The following is a 19902-nucleotide window of genomic DNA, read 5'->3' as shown; positions in this document are numbered from 1 at the left end:
ACAACAACAAGAAGAACAACTTGCATTTATAGGGCGCCCTTCGCACGCCGTAGTGTCTCAGAATGCTTAGATCAAATCCCAGAGTCGTGCTCTGCCACTGTCAAGTGCTCTGCGGTGCTATCCTGCGTCACCCGAGCTACATACATCCAAGTTGTTGTTGTAGAGTCATGCTGTGTTTGCTAGAATGTACATTAGGTTCAATGATGCCTGTGCTTTATTAAAACAGACACCGAGTAGCATTTTCCAGTGAAGACTACAAAAGGCAGTGAGGGATTGAATGAAAAATTCCCTCATTCACATGTGATTTTGCTTCTCTGTTGGCGCAGCTATTCCTGCAGTTGCCTGAAGAGTTGAACCGCAACAGAGAGACATTAGACAAACACAGTGTGTGCATGCATGTGTTTGTGTATATTTATTTTTTGCATGTCTTTCGCTGTGATTAAGTGGTGCAGGACAGGGGAGTGTGTAAGCAAAACCCCAATCCCGGAGCATGTAGATGGAGATTGGAGCACTTGGAGCCAGTGGAGTATGTGCAGCAGGACATGTGGAACCGGAGCAAGGTTCAGGCAAAGAAAATGCGACAATCCTCCGTAAGTTACTGTGATCTGTTCTGTTTGTAAACAGGCTGTGATTTCTTACTGTGATACTGTAATTATGAGCTCTCCGCATTTGCCAAAGTGTACTACGGTGATCAAAGTTAAGAATATATTGTAGGAGCTCTTTGATAAATAAGGCAATTGCATGTGTTGTAAAATGAAACCTGCTTATTTCAAGCATTTATACTTCAAGCAGATCTGAACCAGTGCTTGTAGTAAAACAACTCAGGGAAACTGCAGTTATGCTGCCTACTCCAATTCACTCTGAGTCGGTGATAAGTCCAAGAGAAGTCGGATTCCGCACGTGTGCAACTAGCTAACCGGCCAAAAACCTTCGGCAAATTTTTCATACTATTAAAAAGGCCAGGAGTGTGACTGGCTCTCTAAATAGTTCCTACATCCACTGCAACCAAGCAAATCGATTTGATTTGGAAATGGTTTTGGAGCAATATTGTAAACCTAATTGCTGTCAGTTTCACTGCAGTTCTGTTGTACTTCCAGCGTTCAGTCAACATGGAAAGCACATCGAATTGACACAAACTATGTAATATAATTGGGCCAATTTTTCGCCTCCAATTTTCTCCTCTTGTCCTTTCCTGATTTGGATTGATTCCTTTTCCCTTCTAAAGTAATGATTGTATGGGTACCCAGTCCTGCTCCCAAGTAGCCATTTTCCATGTGTGATCTTTCAACAGTTATGGGAGTCAATCAATTCAACAGGGGAGGGGGGAGGAATAACATAACTGAGGCTAATCCTGGCCTCACCCAATGTCAGCAGTACATACACTTTCCAGCATGTGATCTCTAGATTGTGATCAGGAATGCTATCAGAATGTGATTAGAATCTCTGGCTGAGTTTTCCCCTCCCCAATCCAGGGTTGCTGACACTGTTTGTAGCAGCAAAATTGCTGCTTTGCCCATTGCTAAACATTTAATAAAGCGAAGTAAAGGTTCAGATGCTCGGAATGCTCTTAAAAAGCACCGAAATAACCTTCTTTAATTGCCACCGATACTTGAAATGAAATAGAAAAAACTTATTCACAAGAAGCATTGAGAAGATTCTAAGTTGGATCTCTCGTGTGCAGATTGCATTCTGAAATGTGTAATAGCTGACTTTAGATTGAAAAAGAGGGAATCAATGTAATTGTGTGATTTATGTGGCTCCATCTAATAACCGGTTTGATGGTGCTTTGTATTGACTAGCCCTGGGCCTGGAGGAAAGAGTTGCGAGAGAACCAGTGTGGAGCATATAGTCTGTGAAAACTCGCCCTGCACGAAAGGCATGTCCAGTTTCAGAGATCAACAATGCCAGTCTCAAGACAGACAAGGTCATAAGAAGAGAAAGCACTGGACAGCAGTGCTCAACGACGGTAAACAAATCTATTTTCATTGATTGAAAGTATATTGATCAATCAAATATAAGAGCCAGTCTTTCTCTATTGGTTCCATTTGCTTTAATGTGCAAGTGGCTATCTAGGTAATCCCTTGACCTTGTAAAACTATCAGATTATTCCAACATTACGTTTAATATTCTTCAAGTGGGTTGCTCCCACTTTTTCTGACAAAGTACTTTCTGTCTTGCTATTAATGCCCTTGCTCTACGTAACAAGAGACCTTGTTCTTCTTGTTACATTAACAATGGGTAGTCCCATTACAATGTTTACTCGTGCTCATAGAAGTTCACCCCAGTATAATGATGGCGCAAACAAAACCCACAAAACAAGACATTATAAAGAAATATGAAGTGGCTTGGAGAGGGAAGAGAGAAGAGCAAAACTGGAGCACATTCGCAAGGTTGAAGCTAAACATTTAGGCATTTTACGCTAGCTTTGAAGTCACTGAGTGTCCTGGAGCTTTGTTGACAGTTCCCAGTCAGCATTAAATTTTCATTACATTTACCCATTGGCATATGCCGAAAATGCAAATTCCACCTTAACTTACTTCCAGGCACTGTATGATTTCTGTTTGCACGTGTTCACTTTCTGAAGAAATCTGTCTGGCTTGAAGCTGTATTATCTGATTGCTGATTTATGGGTTTGTCCTGTTATATTCTGGGGGTGGCAGTAATTTAACAGCCTGTAAGGTGTAACATGTCTTGTGCTGATTCCAACTTATCCCAATGAAGAGTGCTATCAAAATCACACAGCACTTTTTGTAAACAAAGACCATCTGCAGAATGTATGAACATTTCAGATTAATGTTCCCCTTTGAATCTTGCACTGGTTTGATTTTATTTTGGATTCCATCCATATGGCCTGAAGTTAAACTTTTTGTTAGGCTCTTGCAATGATGCTTTATGTCAAAGAAGTAACTTTGCTGCACGTGCTAAACCAGCCAGGAATAATACTAATGATTATTGAGAAAAATACTATCAGTACCACGTGGAATAACACAAGCCTGCTGCACCTGGACAATATAGCTGTAAGCGGTAACGTGTACATTCTCGGGACTTGGAGGGAACTAAAGACAGACGAGTTTCACAGTGAGTGTAGACACCCACCAATATCACAAGAGATGATTTATTGAAATTGTTGCAGAAACACGAAGGAGATGTGGCTCAAGGCACTGACATACTTTCAGGATTCTGAAGAAAATTGGAGGTGATTGTACCCTGTCGGATATTTTTGAGAGTTCACTCGTCTAGGGAGAGGGGGGAATCCCACCTTTGGGAACACGCAAATGTGCCTCCTATCTTTAAGAAAAAGGGGCTAGGGATGAGCCATCCAACGACAGTCCAATAATTCCCACATTGATTGTCTAAAATGACGATGAGTGAACATACAAGGGATCATCTTGAATGGGACGTGTTGGTGCGTTAGCAGGTCTCTTGAAGGCAGAGGTGATCACAACAAAGTTATTGTATTTCTTTAAGGAAGATACAGGCCTAGTGGTTAGGGAAGGGATAGTGGATGTTATTTATCTGGATTTGAAAAGACACATAAAACTGTTCCATATGATAGATGCTGCATAAGGACCAGGGCGATATGAACTGCTCATTAATTCTGCAGATGACCTTTATTTGCAAACTGCTGTCTGATCCTGGTATTGACCTTCATTTGGATACACTTGAATCAACGCAAAGCTAAGGGACAACAGGTTGTACGTTACAAACTGCAAAATTGCTGCTAACAATGCCCTCAGAGTATAACATGCCCAGTTCTGACGAAGGGTCGTGAATCCAAAATGTTGACTCACTTTCCTTTCTCCATAGATATTGCTTGACCTGCTGAGCGTTCCCAGCGACTTCTGTTTTTGTTTCTGTTTTCCCTCTGAGTATAAGTTGTGACCTGGATTGGTTGTAATATTTGTACATGCAATTGACTCTCTAATAACTTGTTAATGATCCTTTAATTGACTCTGTAAGGTGTAACATGTCTTGTGCTGATTCCAACTTATCCCAATAAAGAGTGCTATCAAAATCATGCAGCACGAGAATAAAGTTCTCGTGTTGCCTGTTGAACAACCCGAAATTTTCAATGATCCCGTGGCTAAACGAGCTCAGTACAATCCACATCTGCCCTCTGCGAAAAGCAGCCAATTTAATGGCAAAGGCGCAGCGTAGGTGTGGACGCAGCATTGAATTTCAAAAACATTAATCAGGTTTTGGTGCTGAATGTTTTCCTGTTTCCGCAGAGCTGAAACCGTGCCCTTGGCACCTTTCTGCAACAAATTGGCAACAGTTTGCATTTGCGCTGCATGTTATCAGAACGACTTTGGAAACGATTACTGCTGTGTATCTCCATATGGTCTGTCACTAATTATTTACAGTTATTGTTCATTTGTATTTAGTTTCACTACAAGCAGTGAACACGGTCTCACATTTTGTCTTTCATGCGCCCCCCATCACCTTTGCTGAATAGCCCACAACTTCACGCACATTGTAACTCACATGTGATCGTGAGGGGAGGTATATGATAGTGCCTGATGCGTGTGGAACTCAATCCAAGTGGAAGGAAAAGAAGTCGAACTCATTGAGGAGAGGAGGAAATTGGCAAAGAGAGATCGGAAAAAATGCATCTCCATATGATGGCATTTTTGGCCATTACATGTAATACAAAACAGTTTACTGGGTCATACATTTCATGGCAAACCACATTAATTTTCTAGCTACTAAGCTGTCTGAAACCATGTCTTAGGAGCCAACAAAAATTCTTTCACCATTAACCACAGAATTGGATGTCAGATTTGTTTCGTAGTGGTGCCGGTCTCTGAATGTGTTTACATGAATAGCTTATTTTCCAGCACCAAGCTTTTCCAAGTGTCAAAACCGTTTCACCCACAGCTGCTGCCCATGCAGAGAATGCTTGTGGAGAGGCTGGACAGAGTTATGAACTCGGTTGTAACAGGAACTACATAGAACAGTTGTGGGACAAAAAATAATCCGGGATAAACCAGGCTGGCCTGAAGGACATCTTCTGTTTGTTTAACTACTCCCACCTTCCTTGTGTTTATGTTCAGATGATCTGAGCAATTTCAATATTCCAATTTTCAAAGTCCTCAAGTATACTTTACTTGGACCGAGGATTTGAGATTTTCGTTTTTTCCTTTTCAATTTAGTGAAAATATGAGGTTGCTTGTTTGCTTTTCTCTTTTGAAGGCATCCGCTGCACAAAGCACGAGCCAAGCCATTGAGTTCACTATTGAGCGAGAACGGTATTCCTTGCAGAACAAGAAAAATTGGGCAGACGTGGACAACAGAGAAGAATTTCCACAAATTACCCGGCAGACTCCATTCGTGGTCCAGGCTGATTCATGAAGCTTTTTGGTGGGCCTGAATTGGAATCTAGGATGTCGGATTTAGGCCGTTCTATACTGCTTTACAGGATAATGTCCTAACTAAATCGACAGTCAGTAAGGTGACAAATGTGCTGAATAAGTCTATAACATCTGACAGTTAGTTACATCGAGTGATACAGCATAGAAATAGGCTATTTGGCTCAACTAGTCCATGCCAGTGCTTATAATCCACATGAGCTCTCACTCTCCTGTACCCCTCTGTTATACCCCTCTATTCCATTCTCCACTATGTCTGTTCCCGTTTCTAAAACAGCAACCTAACGACTGGGAAACCAAGATTTATAGGCTTGCGTTATTTTTATCTGCTACCATTATTGAGAGGTCAGAGGAGGCGAAGAATTTCAAAGCGTATTTACTGTAAATTTTGTCCCCATTGTAATTTATTTATTCTCCCAGTTGCACTTTTCTCTTTGTTTGTATATCCAGGAAGCACTTATCCTCATAGCGTGCCTGTGCTAATCAGAGCAGCCTGTTTCTGTTTCAGACAAGCCGTGTGCCTTGTTTTGCTCTGCTTTTGGAAAAGAATCCACAATCCTGGTAACTCAACGAGTCCTTGATGGAACTCCTTGTGGACCCTATGAGACTGACCTGTGTGTGAATGGTAAATGCCAGGTGAGTGTCACATCCAAAGAATGTTTTGCTGGCAGTTGTTAACAGCACCCATGTTACTCTTTGGCTTTGGAAAGTTGAGTACCATATCTTATTGTTTTGTTGCCCATGATACTGGCTGATCCATCTGATGTCAACACAGAGAAGGCATCTTGGAATAAAGTTTGTTATTGGTCTAAATTATAGCTGCAGCCGAACCTTGTTCCATTGTGGTGTGTGTCCATACCTGTGACAACTCATAACAGAGCATGCTAAAAATGGCTGCCAGTCAGCACTTCCAGGTCTTCAAATCACCCCTGACTTCACACTCAGGAATAACCTTTAAGATATGGGATGTCAGGAACATCCTTCAAAATGTGGGATGTCCTCCCGACGTGAAAATCGCTATACAAATGTAATTTTTTTTTTTGTTGTTTAATTAAGGCCTCACTTCTTCACGTACAGTGTAGGTTTCGTATATAACCAGTGTTGTTTTGCAGAAGAGGTGAGCTATACCATATGAAATCCTTTAATACGCTGATTGTATGATGAGCAAGTCACCTTCTGTCATCTAAATTGCGTGATATGGTTCTGGGATGGAAACAATCTGTTGTGAATAGTGAGAGGGCATTTTTCTTTTACGGTGTTAATACAGACACATGTTCTATATCTCCTGCCAGCTGTCTAAGAAAAGCAGAGTTAAATGCTTCAGTGGAACAACTTACTCTCTTACTGAAACCATTTGATGGAATATTGATATTTACAGGATGTTTCTGGAACAGGTGTAAATAGAGCTGCCACCTGTACCGTACTGCTCAAAGAAATAACCTTGAGATAAAAGATCTGAGATAAAAAGTTTGGACTTCAGTAATATAATAATAATGCACCTTCCCTTCTGCAAATGCAGCACTACATTTACTTGCTTTAAGTTACAAATGGTGTTTCTTACTTATTTAGCTGATTAAGAGCAGCACTTTATTTACCAAGGAAGCTCCTGTTGTGGCGGTGAGTGCTGCTGCTGGGAATGGTGTGGGTTGAAGCTTATTTCATTAAAACCCCGACAGCAGAAGCAGAAAGCTTCCCTGTGACAGAATAAGGGTTTGTTCAGTCTCTGGGAAAGGTTCACCTTTCCTTCGTGTGGGTGGATGTTATTGCCTGACCAAGGAGATCGAAAAAGATCTGAATTAAGTTTGTTTGACATTTTATACAAATGGACAATTGTGGGTAATTTTACCCTGTGGAGCCATGTCCACCTGGGAGCTGAGCTAAGAACGTACAAGCCCACCTAATATAGTTATAGTTGGTGCAAGGGAGGGAGAGATGTCTTTCATTCCCTGTCTTTCTGGATTCAAATCCTGGTCTCAGGGAGGATGCTGTATGAAACTGTATGTACATGAGCCTCTTTCCCCACCACCACCCTCATTATTCACTGTTAATGAAGACAAAACTGACAGATTCTGTTCCACTGAATATCTGCACAGGTAGTGTGCAGTCTTGTCAAGTTAAGTGTTGTTGAATGCTTCACTGGTGCAGTTACCTTTAATTCTGTGTAGATACGGAAGTTCCACCCATGGTTCTAAGCAGGGAGATCACTCATCCTGAGTTAGCATTTAAGGATGCAAGAATGTAGAGAGCAGAGTTTATCTGGAGATTGCAGGGAAAGATGCAGATGGATCAGACGTGCACTGAATAGCAAGGCCAATGGTGGCTGAACAAGAAAATCTGAAGGACAATAAGCATCAAAGAATTATGTAGCACTCTACAGTACAGAAACAGGGCAATTGGCTCTTTGTTTTTACCCCTACACGAGCCCTCCTATTCCCTCCTCCTAATCCTTCCCCCCTATTCCCCTCTCAAATAGGATACTTTCCAATTCAACCACATATTCCAGCAGTGAGTTCTACGTTCTTACCACCGCTGTGTAAAGAATTTCTTCCTAAACTCCAGTTTCGATCTGGCTGGCTCGCAAACTGGTGTCCAGTTCATCCACGTGTTTTAAAAGTAAATGTGGCACTGGTTTAATGCTGCTTTGTATATCATAACAACATGCAAAAATGTGCATAATTTATGGGTGTGGAGAGAGAAGAATAAATGGCTTTACCTATAGCTATCTGATCACATTGAGCATTACAGACTAATAGATTATCTATTTAATTTGTCTTTTTACCTTTCTTCAGCAAGTAACAAGTGTGAAACGTCCTCGTTAACCCCTTGCCTTACCCCACTGCTCATATATAGATTACTGCACTCCATTGTGCACCAGCTCTGTGGCCCTATGTGAGTGAAAGTGAAAGAGATTAAGTTATTACAATATCTATGTGTCTCAGTGCAGGCCCGTTCTTGACTCAGGTTAAGTATGTGATTGATTGTTGTGCAGTACTTGGTCGGATCAAGTGCTTAATCTTGTTTCTTCGAAGCAGACTAGTTATTCCCAAGATGTGCTTGGAGTACCTTATGTCTCTTGTAAAGAGGATGCGGCAGTCTTTTTTTAAATTTAAGATCACTGTTTTAGGACAGAATGCCAGGCTCAGTGGATGCATCCCTCTGTTTCAATTCCCAATAATTTTCACCCATTTTACTTTGAGCTGTACTCAGTTTTTTATGATTTGTAGCGAATGGCATATTACATCCTTATTTTATTAAAGTACCTGTGCAATATTGACCTTTTGTCTGCTCTCTAATATAAAAAGTAAATCTCATTCCATGAGATAAGTGGGTGAATACTATGAGAAAGCAACCTAATACTCTGTACTGCTCTGTCCCAGTGGAGCTTTAGCTGTAGCTGGATGATAATGGATTTTTGCCTCCAAACATTATGTGTGGTGTAGAATTGATTCAGCTCAAATTAGTTTAGTCTGGGAAGATTTAGAAAACGTTTATCATGAGCGCTGTAAAGTAGGTGCCATCTCTGCTGGCCCCACAGCTAATGTTTGCAGAGCTAAGGCTCCCCGTCCCTGTAAAGTGTTGTCTTTTTTTGGGTGGGTGGGTGGGTCGGGGAGGAGGCTTGTCAATCGTTTGGATGTTATTCCTAGGCAGCCAGGATTGCAACAACAAAGAGAATGCTACAAGTGCCCTATAATATAATATATAATAATAATACTTGCTTTTGATACAGTGCCTTATCATGTCTTCGAGACGTCTCAAAGTGCTTCACAAAATATACTGTAAAGTGAATTGACTATATATTTTGTGGCAGAGAAATATTTGTAAGATGCATTTTATCCTTGTTTCTCAATGATGGAATATATTCAGAAATATCGCAGTTTTAACCCACATTATCCTATTCCATGATACACCCACCCGAGTGGTGTATTCAAGCTGCTTTCTCCAGATACACGGTTAAAAGGGTGGGCAAGTTCTCTAACTGTACTGTTGGGAGTTATTTCCTGTTCAAGAGCCTACAATACTAAAATGTAACAGATCCATCGCTACACTCTACTGCAGCGCCTGTGGAAAAGACACCTGCAATATGGCTGTGGATAACTTTAATACAATAGTAAAATATACGCCAAATTGCATTTTAATGTAAGAAAGCAAAAATAAATGCTTAACAGAGAATTAGGGTATCAGAGCAAAGGGGTCAGGGTCCACCCATAGATGTCGTTGTCCAACCTGAGGTCATGTGATCAGACTATTTTCCACAAGCCTTAAACAGGACTGGGCCACGGCAGAAGGTGAAGGGATGGCTGGTATGTGTATAAGGTTCTAATTACCAACTACAGTCCTAACTGATTTTCAGTCTCACTGTTTGGAGTTGGTGCCAGCTCCTTGGGACAGCCTCACAACATGAAAGGCGCTATATAAATGTAATTTGTTGTTGTTAGTCTCATAAACTGATCACTTGAACAGGATGAACAATGGTGAGAGCCAATTATTTTGCTTTTATTTGGAGGGGAAAGTGATTGTGCTGCTAATTGTGTAGCAAGCGAGCAAAGACAGAAACAGCTAAAATTGCGAACACTGGCAAGTTTCCCGCTTCTTGTCTGGCAAGGACCACCCTATCTGTTAGGGCTTTGGCTTGCAGGGTTAACAGGAGCTGAGTAGGAAGACTCCCAATCTCCAGTGACTGATCTGTTCCTCCAGGCCTTGCTAAGGAGCCAGGCTTGGTCTGTCATCATTAGTCCTTGGAGAACTGAGTGATGGTGAGGACTAGCTCATTAGGAAAAACATTTAATTTTATAATGTTTCCATTGAGTTACGTGATGGATTGGATTATCCTGCCTACACAGCCTGTATATTGGTTTATTTTACAGCAGCATCATTGTGTGCGTCTGATACTTTAGATGATTTTCACCCACTAAAGTCCATTCAAGAAGAAATTTCGCCGTTTTTTTAACGAACCAGCAAGCCACTTATTTTAGCCCATTATAAAATCAATAAGTTAGTCTGAAAAGCATTCAAGTCGTTCTAGTTAGTACTTTGCAAAAGGAAAATCATTCTTACAAATTGTGCTTGCTTCATGATATTCTGTTGAGCTAAGAATTAATGTCAGTGGGAGAGTGAAGCAATGTTATTCTTGGGCTAAGGGACCACCACAATATTCGGCTTTCTTTTTTTTCCTGCTTTGTGAGTGAAGCAAATCGAAGAGGCTGTTTGTAGTGAATTCTGGCCAATAATGGAGACACCTGTTTATTATTAACAGAAAATTGGCTGTGATGGAATCATTGGCTCAGTGGCTAAAGAAGATCGCTGTGGGGTGTGCAGTGGTGACGGCAAATCCTGCAAGATAATAAAAGGAGATTTCAACCAAACCAAAGGAATGGGTAAGGACAAACAAAGAGAAGACCCATGTGGTTGACCTTTCCTATTGTGTCTGCGAATTTAGCTTGAAGTTGCTATGTCGTGAGCCCCATGAGGTGCAATGCATTTGGATAAACATTATTTGGCTGGGATCGAATGGGAATGTGCTGCAGGCTGCTTGGAAAAGGTTTCTTTGGCAAACCACAAAGCTAACAATTGTGTTGTTTTTAATGAAAACAAAACTACATATTTTGCTACAATGGTAATTACTACTGTACAGCCTTAACCCTTTGAATCCTGCATTTGGATTTCTGTACGTTCTTTTAAAGAATGACCTGAGAAATGTCATAATAATTCAGCTAAATAGTCATCCCTTTGTAATCTAATTTTCCCTTTAAATTGAAGCCTTTCTCTTTCGCAAGCAATTTAATTTAGCTGCATTCCCAATTGGAATTTTTTGCATGAAATTAGATGAATTTGATAGATTAACTTTTGTCTTTATTATAAGACAATGGGATTTTTTGTTTCCATTTTTTATCAACCTCTGAATTATAAAATGGTTCTGATAACTAAGATAATTTAGGGCTGTGTTCTGTAAAGTTTAAGACCGATTGAGCGCTCGGTGGTTAAACCTGATCATGTCAGTTTGCTTTTGGAGTATCTGAGTAAATAATTGCTCTGACTTGGACAACATCATGCCAGAAATTTACTCAAATAATGCTAAACCCAAGCTTTCAGTGCTGCCAACTAAATAGCATTCCCAGTGTTCCCATTTGTAAAAATTGGCAATTTCTCAGATACACGCTGGTTGTAAATTGTTTACAGCTGAAATAGCTGGAAGATTGCAACACCAACAGTATACGTAAATTTAGATGTCAATGGGTGAAAAGCATCAGTTGACAACAGGATTCACCCATTCTGCCTGTAACGGGAGCACTCCTCCAAAGCCCGGGTGGTGGGTTCAAACTTCACATCAGGACTTAGAATCCACATGTCTATTCTAATATAATGCTGGGGGAGCACTGTATTGTTCAGAATTGCCATTATTTGGATCAGACGATAAACCCAGATTCCGTCTACCTGTTCAGGTGGACATTTGCAATCCTATTGCACATTCAAAAAGAGAAGGGAGTTTCTCCCAGTGTCTGGGACAACAATCTCCCAGATAAAACTGGTTGTTTGTTGGACTTTTCTATATCACATGTTCAGATTATTATTAAGTATTAATTATTATGTAATAATAGTATCCCTCCAGCTCGGCATCAAACTCCGGCACTGTTAATCACTCCAAGACCCTGCCTTGCGTGAAGGGTGCTATATAAATGCACATTGTTGTTATAAGTAGGTCACAGGGTTCCCACGAGTTGATAGTGATCTACTGTTGATTACTGGCAGATTTTCACATTAGCAAATCTGAGCCACTAATAATAATAATCATTAATAATAATAATGATGATAATTCTTGCATTTGACATTGTGTCTTATCACATTGGAATGTCTCAAAATGCTTTATACGATTTGTTGTTAAGTGCACTGTTCGCATATTTGTAGATGACCCCAGGAGCCAATTTACATGCAGCAATGTCCCACAAAAGCTGAGAGGTAAATGATCTATTTAGCTATTATTAAACCAATTGTGAACTATAGCTTTTCGGCCCCACAGCTGGTTAATATTAGATCCATATCTGCAGAAATATCTGATTGAACATTAGTTGACTTCTAACATTGACTGATATCCAGTAAGTTTATGTTAAAATGAATACTTTAAGCAGAAAAATGTAAGATCCCGGTAGTCATTTTTAGACAGTGTTTAAACATTATGAAAAGATAATATCATTAATTCAGCAGCATTTTTTCTATAGGACAGTAATTGCAGGGAAAGACAGAGCCAAGGTTGTGGAGGCAGAACAGGAGCAGGAATATAAATGTAGCTTACGTGTCAAGAATGTGAATTCATATTTTTAATGAATAATCCATACTTGCAGGGCTTGGTGATTTGTAACTGTCTGCTAGTTTAACTAAATTAGAAAAGTAACACTAAGTAGTTTTACTGAAGCTACCAATAGAAGACACATTAGAGCGAATTGTCACTTTTGTCTACCAATAGTTGTGTTATTAATACACTGCACTGCGGATTGCAGTTGATTTGAATGATCACTTTACCACAAAACGTTTGTATTGTAAAATAGCTGTCTAAGTAAATGTTAGTCAAAACACCAATTATAATTTCTCAAAGTGTGTTCTATTTTGCCTGAAAAAAAATCAAAACATTTTGCTCAATAGTTGCTTGAGGGAAGCAGCGTTGAGTTTACTTAGACAAAATTTAGATACTTTAGCTTTGAACAAACATAGAACCATTGAAAATTTATGGCACAGAAGAAGGCTAATTGTATCTGTACCAGATACAGCTCCCCCAAGAGCAACCGTTTCCGTCACAATTACCTGTCCTTTCTTTTTAAGGTATCTTTCTTAAGATATCTAGTCGCCTTTCGAAGGCCAGTTTGGATTTTGCCATATATGGACAGTTACTCACTCACCGAACAGTGGAAATAATTTCTCCCTATTGACTCTTATCAAAACCCCTGATAATTTTAAAGACCTCTATCAGGTCACCCCTCAACCCTCTTTGTTCCAGCGGAAAACTTCCCAGTTCCTCCAGTCACTGCTCATAGCCCTTTGGATTAAAATGGTAATGTATGACAATGGTTTGCAGCTACCAGTCAAAGGTAAATCTGTACAGGAGAGCGGGGGTGATCAAGAGTCGTCAAGGGGAGTGTGGGGAGAAAATAAAAACGTACAAAAGTAATTAGTAGCAACCCTAATTCAGGCTGAGTGGGTGGCTGGCTGATTTTAAATGAGTGAAATTGACTTGAAATTGGAAAGTACATCATTGAGAGAAGAGTCTTGTAATTTTAATGGAGAGTCACTATCATCCTGTAATTTATGATGTTTGGCAATGTCAGCTCGGCAGAGTAAGAACATCAGTATTGCTGTAGAAATTCATTAACATTCAAATCACAGGTGTTATTGGTTGATGAGTTTTGATGCCAACTTTGATCCCGCAAGAAGTACAGAAATTTGATGTATGGGCATTTTGTATCTGCTGCATTAGAAGCACTTGTTGGTGATGCGTTTCAAAGGGAGCTAGTGCTGAGTTTATAAGTGTGTTTTACAGCTAAAAGAAAATGTTTTTTGTAGTGGGATTATTAAATATACAATGTATCACTGCACACCAAATAGAATTGTCTAAATACATAATAACTATCACTGCAAGTGCGAGCATGTCAAATTATGGCCTTGGAGGGAAATGATCTCCAATTTTGCTTTAATATTTATTAGAAATGCGACTGTTCATCTGAATCAGGTGTCGGAGTTGTATCCATAATAAAACACTTAAGATTAATGTGGACACAATCTACAAGCAGCTAAAGCCAACAGACATTCAAGGCAGCCAGAATGTATTATCCCGCTGAGATAGTTTGCATTGTTAAATCCTTGGAGCAGTGCTTGATGTTTCTTAAACTATGGCTTACCTTACTTCTCTGGCTCCGGAAAATAAATGTTTTTTTTAACCACTATATAAATACTCCTCTGGATTATGACCGCACTTTAGAATTGGCTACCTCTTACATTGTGCTGTTCAGATGCAGCAAGTTTGCGTTAGGTGCCTGTAAACAGCATTGCCACCTCATCGACTGCACCCACTTCCATCTAGATTATTTGTCCTCTATATTATAGAGAGCACGAAATGACCAGATGTGTTAAGATGCAGTGCACTCCTCTGCATGCCACATTTCCACTGTATTAATATGCTGCTCTCCATCGAATGTTCACACCGCCAACTTCTTCAAAGAAATGAGCTGAAATGACCTCTGCATTGAACTGTGACTTGTAGAATTTAATGCCACTTTTGCTATCAGAGCTCTTGGGTACTGATTTCAATGTAATTAAAGTTCAGGATTTGATTTTGAAAGAAAATGTCCAATCGAGGTGTAATCACACCTGGCACTGCCTGTTGGTTTGGGACCTTGTATTGCTGCTTGGTTTGCCATCTGAAAGGAGTACCCTTGTCAAATTTGGTTAAAATTTACCAAAGTGCTTTTTACAGTTATTCAGGCAACAAATTAGTGTTCAAGGACAGAGTCTTTGTGGGACTTGCCAGGAGCACGGATAGATCCAGGACTGATTTGTGTGTTCGCTTAATTAGGTATTTAATAAATTTGCTCATTGCTTCTCTGAAATAGCCACTCTCACCTACTCTCGAGCCTTCTTGTCTCTATTCTTCCTCCAACCTACATTTTCTTTGTGTTTGCATCAACTTTAGAATCTCTTGCTCTGTCATTTTATTTCCCAAGACTTCAAGACTGGGAAACTTCTTACCTCCTCTCAGTCTTCCTCCTAAAATAAATGGGCTTTAAAACTAAAACGTGGTGATACTTAATCATTTATTTGCTATTTATCTTTTTCCTCTCCTTTTCAATCTTCGTTACTAAATGTACATGGTCAGTGCACGTTCATGGATTTAATAATAAGTAACAATTCTTACATTTGATATTGCACCTTTCATTCCAAGAGGACATCTCAAAGCGCTTCACAGGATGCACCTCCAATAATGTGGCACACCTCCAGGACTGTCAGCCTAGTTTGTGAGCTCAAATTTCCCACACACAGAATTATATTTGTATAGTGCCTTTCACGTCAGGAGGACGTCCCAAGGCGCTGATGGGGTTGAACAAGCAATCTCCGAGGTGAGAGTGCTACTAACTGAGCCAGGCTGACACTAAGTTTTAAGCAACAGAGTGTGATTTGTCAGTTGCCCCTAATGAACCTCTTGACAGCCCAGCCTACGATCAATGACTATTTAAACCAAATGTGCAAAATTGCAAGGTACACTGAAATGCTTAAGTGGTGGAGCGATTCAAAGACATAAAAATCAATGGCTTTGAGAAATGATTCATCATAGATGTTACAGTTCCAAAATGTTCAGCTTATCATCTTCCAGTCCTAATGGTTTTTTTTTAAAAAGCAATCATCATAGACTAATTTTTCTCACAAACTGATTTTTTTTGTGTGGGTAAGATTGGAATTCTGTGTAACTAATCACTTCCGTCACTCATGTTCAGTCGTTGTTCCAGCAATAAGGGTCGCTATGATAGATATCTTGCTCAGTGAAGAATGTGACAGTGTGAAAACCTGCAGTGCAGCTTTTTGCTCTTACTTTTGCATTAAACACCATTGCACTGGATATTACTTTAGAATATCCTCCACAAAACGAAAAACAGTGCGTTAAACCTAATCTTCTCAAATTCAGCTGTTATGTCTAACAAAGGTGCCTGCTGTATCTGAAATGTTAATTCTGCAGCATTCGCGACTTTGCTTTGACCTGAGGGCTATTGCAGCTCATTACAGGTTGCTTGGCATTGTGTTATTTCGCTGCCTCCATCTTTGGAAGGGTTTCTAACTGACTGTTAAATGCAGTGAAAGCATCTTTGTAACACCCTCAGAAGTATTTTTTAACACAGTCTGTCAAAAGTCACGGAGCAGTCATGGTAAATTTAGCAAAACTCACGGACTTAGAAAGAAATATTGTGTAAAGTCTGGCATAGGTGTTGGAAACCAGGTGAGAGGATGATTGATAGGGTGAGATGCCCAAAAGTGAAATATGTATGATAGAAGGCAATGAGTTAAATACATGTTAATTCCTGACTGTATGATTAGCAGCACTAGTTAAGTATATAACTAGTGATGGGAAGTGAGTATTTAAATTTCTAATTGAAAGATCAAAGTGCATCCAGGCCTGAAATGAAAATTGCTTAGATCTGTTCAAATATGAAATTGAAATGACGATCATTGATACCTTATTCAGGCACGCTTCCAACAGTGGTCGAAAGTGCTACTCCATCCTTGGCTTGGCTGAGTGTTAGTTTATCTTTTAATCCTTTTCATTAGTAGATTCTCTTGTAGAGCAGCCTTGGCTAGTCATCTGTCATTTGTCTGGAGCACAGGCAAAAGCACTGGTATTGTTTCATTAAAAAAAATACGATCAATTTAATGCTCAAGTACCAATTGAAAGTAATCAAATATAACACTACAAATTCCCTGTCGAAGACGCTTCACTGAGTAACAATAACTTGACTCTGTTGCTTCAATACTTTATTCATCTGAGTTTTTTTTATATAGCTTCCTAATTATTTGAATAAAATTCATGAAGCATTGAGTTTCAAAAACAACACAGTTAATGTATTCAGTTTCAAGTCTGCACTATTATTCATGCTAGATGCAAGCAGCAAAGAATTGTCAATAATAAATTGTCTTGAGACCATAAGCAGCACAACTTCCTTCACATAATCCAAGAGATTAAACTCTGCCCAGATGCCTGGACCTTTCATCCAGTAAAGCGATCCGTGAGATGCAGATCCAAGCATTCCACCCAATTGTGTAGAATTTGCAAAGATTGTGCTTGAATTGCCTCTTTTTTAAAAAAAAGTCAATTTCTTTTGCTTGATATTGGGTTACAAATGTAATTTGGTAACCCAGTGTTTTCATTATGGATGTTCAAACAGTATCAGTCAATTTATGCATTGTGGTTCTATGCCAACATAAGTCTAGTGTCTCCTTTGGGGTGCATTAAACTACTGTTACAGTGATTCATTCCAAGGGCAAGATCATAGCTAAAATATAAAAGACTTATGAATCCTCCAAAGCAATATTATGTCACTAACTTGGTGCAGAGTTTTTAACTCTGCAAAATGTATTATTAGGGTTTATCTACATACTTAACCTCGATAAGATCATTCAAATTCTTCTCTTCTCAACACAACGTTACTAGAAGATTTAAGAACAAACATTAAGCAGGGCATCATAAGAGGTGAGGAAAACAAACCTGATAAGAGGGAAGAAACTGTTCAGGTTCACTATAAAGGACCCTCCTTGTATGTGGTAAAATGAACTGTGTAAGCTTGAGTACCAGAAGAGTAAACTTTAAAAGGTGTATGAAAAATTCAAAGAATGCAGGCTGATTTTTAAAAAAAAACTTTTGAGTTAAACCTTGCCTTTTGCAGACTATTGTCTCCGCCGACAATATCTAATTGTAGGTTTTGAGAGAATTCTGGGCCCTGTATTGCAGTCTAGCCCTGTATTGATGAGTATCCAACATTCTTACCATTCCGTGCTCCTTCACTTGGACGAAACTTGGCCCTATTTGTTTACTTAAAAACTGGAGTGGGGTGATGCATTGGCTGAGGCCATGGAAAGGAAGCTGTGGAGTGAGTGCTGTGCCTTTTCTTGAAAAACCCTCCTCATCTATGTAACCCTTGTTGCCACAGGTTACATAGAAGCAGCTGTAATCCCTGCAGGAGCAAGGCGAATCCGGGTGGTGGAGGACAAGCCAGCCCACAGCTTTTTGGGTAATAATACTGATTTACTGTCGTTTGGTGGTTTGCTTGGCATGCGGGTTGTTTTTCTTCTGTCGTGCCTGCCCAAGAAACAGAACAGACGTCCTGTATCCTGTTATATAATGAATTACACATTTCTGTTTATTAATCTGATTATTAGCATGCGATAAAGTAAAATCATTGTATTTGCTCATTAGATTGAACCAAGTTTCAGACACAGTAGGACATCCTATCTAAACTCACTTGACCTCTCAGCCAGCCTGAAATTTCACTTACTCTTTACCCTATGAGATCATTTTGTCTTTAAAATTGAAGTCTACGCAGAATTGTGAAAATATTTTGAATTCTGCCTTCATTTGGCAGGCAGATTTCCGCAGTCCTTGAAAGAAAAGAAAAATCCAAATTAAGCCTGAGTTTAAGAACTTTGGTCAGTTTTGTGTGATAACAATCTTATTTGTTAAGATTAGGTGGAATTTCTGTGCAATACTTGAACGCATAGGAGTTTAACTTTCAGTATTGGTTAATGAGTATCCTTGGGAATAATGCTGGTGATGCATAGAAGTGTTGAATCACTGCTAAGATCAATACTAACAGAGAATGAACCACTGTATACAGCCCCAATGAATCCAGTAGTGAGGTACTCCATTTCATGAACATGATGTGTCGTTTTGTTTCACAAATGTCTTCAAATCTCTGCTTCTAGTTTAGCATTAATATTTTTTATAGTCAGAAATACTTTTAGCAGTATTAAATTTGCTACCCTCACAAATGCAGTATAAAATATCAGATTACGTACAGCAGTTCTTTTCAGACGTTTTTGGTGGTTTATGCCATTACCTTAAAGTACCAGTAAGGATACTATTCCTTAAAAACAAAACACAAAATACTGCATGGGATTGTTTTATTGCAATCCCCACCTTTGGTTTGCATCATTAACACCTCTTTAACCCATCATCCCCTGTCCTTCACCCTATTTTCTCCTTTGTCTTCCTTGCCCTGCCTACCACCTCTCTGTTAGCCTTTAAAAGCCTCTCCCTCCCAACATACTCCAGTTCTGACAAAGGTTTGTGGACCCGAAACGTTGACTCGCTTTCCTTTCTCCATAGATGCTGCCTGACCTGCTGAATGTTCCCAGCAACTTCTGTTTTTGTTTGTGATACTATTCCTTGATTATTTTGAAACTGTGAAGGCAAAACATCATGTAATAGAATATACCATGAAACCAGCACTTTATATCTTCCTAAAATAGTCCAAATGTCCAGCAGTCAAAATCCTCTCAGTCTAGTTAGAAATTTGTCGGCAAGGACTGATTTTTGCAGTTGATTGTTGCCAATCCATTTTATTGAGACAATTTCTAACCTAACAAATAATGGAATTGTGCAGTGTAACAATGTCTGTTTGCATTACAAGTTTGTAATATATTATGTAGTTTGTATGTCTGTAATGAGGGAACCATATATATAAGGACTTGAACCTGCACCTCCTTCAAGATGACTAACAGCTACCAAAATGCTCAGGGAGCTAAGGTTATGCAAAGTCTGGTGGGGCTGTGATCTTGGTTGAAGTGGATGTATTTTAATTATTTTATTCATTGTTTAAAACGATTTAGGTATTTTAGAATATTTCATTAATATTTGTGGTTAGATATTCAAGGTGACCTAGGGGGACATATTAGCTATCAATGGCATTTGGTGCAATCCCAAAACACACAGCCAATGGTCTCCCGATATTTGTAATCCATTTGACATGTACTAGATGCAAGACCTCATTGCATTCCTTTTTTTGTA

The 19902-nt window shown here is 39.5% G+C and overlaps 1 protein-coding gene across 1 annotated transcript in view; it reads left to right on the top strand.

Annotated features, from left to right (window-relative positions):
- The window catches only part of adamts17 (ADAM metallopeptidase with thrombospondin type 1 motif, 17), a 115823-nt gene that overhangs the window by 68171 nt on the left and 27750 nt on the right, over window positions 1-19902 (top strand). The window contains exons 12-16 of the mRNA XM_042344091.1: window positions 445-590; window positions 1800-1966; window positions 5878-6005; window positions 10624-10744; window positions 18047-18127. Of these exons, the coding sequence (XP_042200025.1) occupies window positions 445-590; window positions 1800-1966; window positions 5878-6005; window positions 10624-10744; window positions 18047-18127 (643 nt within the window). The remainder of the gene's footprint in view (window positions 1-444; window positions 591-1799; window positions 1967-5877; window positions 6006-10623; window positions 10745-18046; window positions 18128-19902) is intronic.

This window comes from Callorhinchus milii, unplaced genomic scaffold (assembly GCF_018977255.1).
Source record: "Callorhinchus milii isolate IMCB2004 unplaced genomic scaffold, IMCB_Cmil_1.0 Scaffold26, whole genome shotgun sequence".
Classification (NCBI taxonomy): domain Eukaryota; kingdom Metazoa; phylum Chordata; class Chondrichthyes; order Chimaeriformes; family Callorhinchidae; genus Callorhinchus; species Callorhinchus milii.
This window is presented reverse-complemented; position numbering and strand designations above follow the sequence as displayed.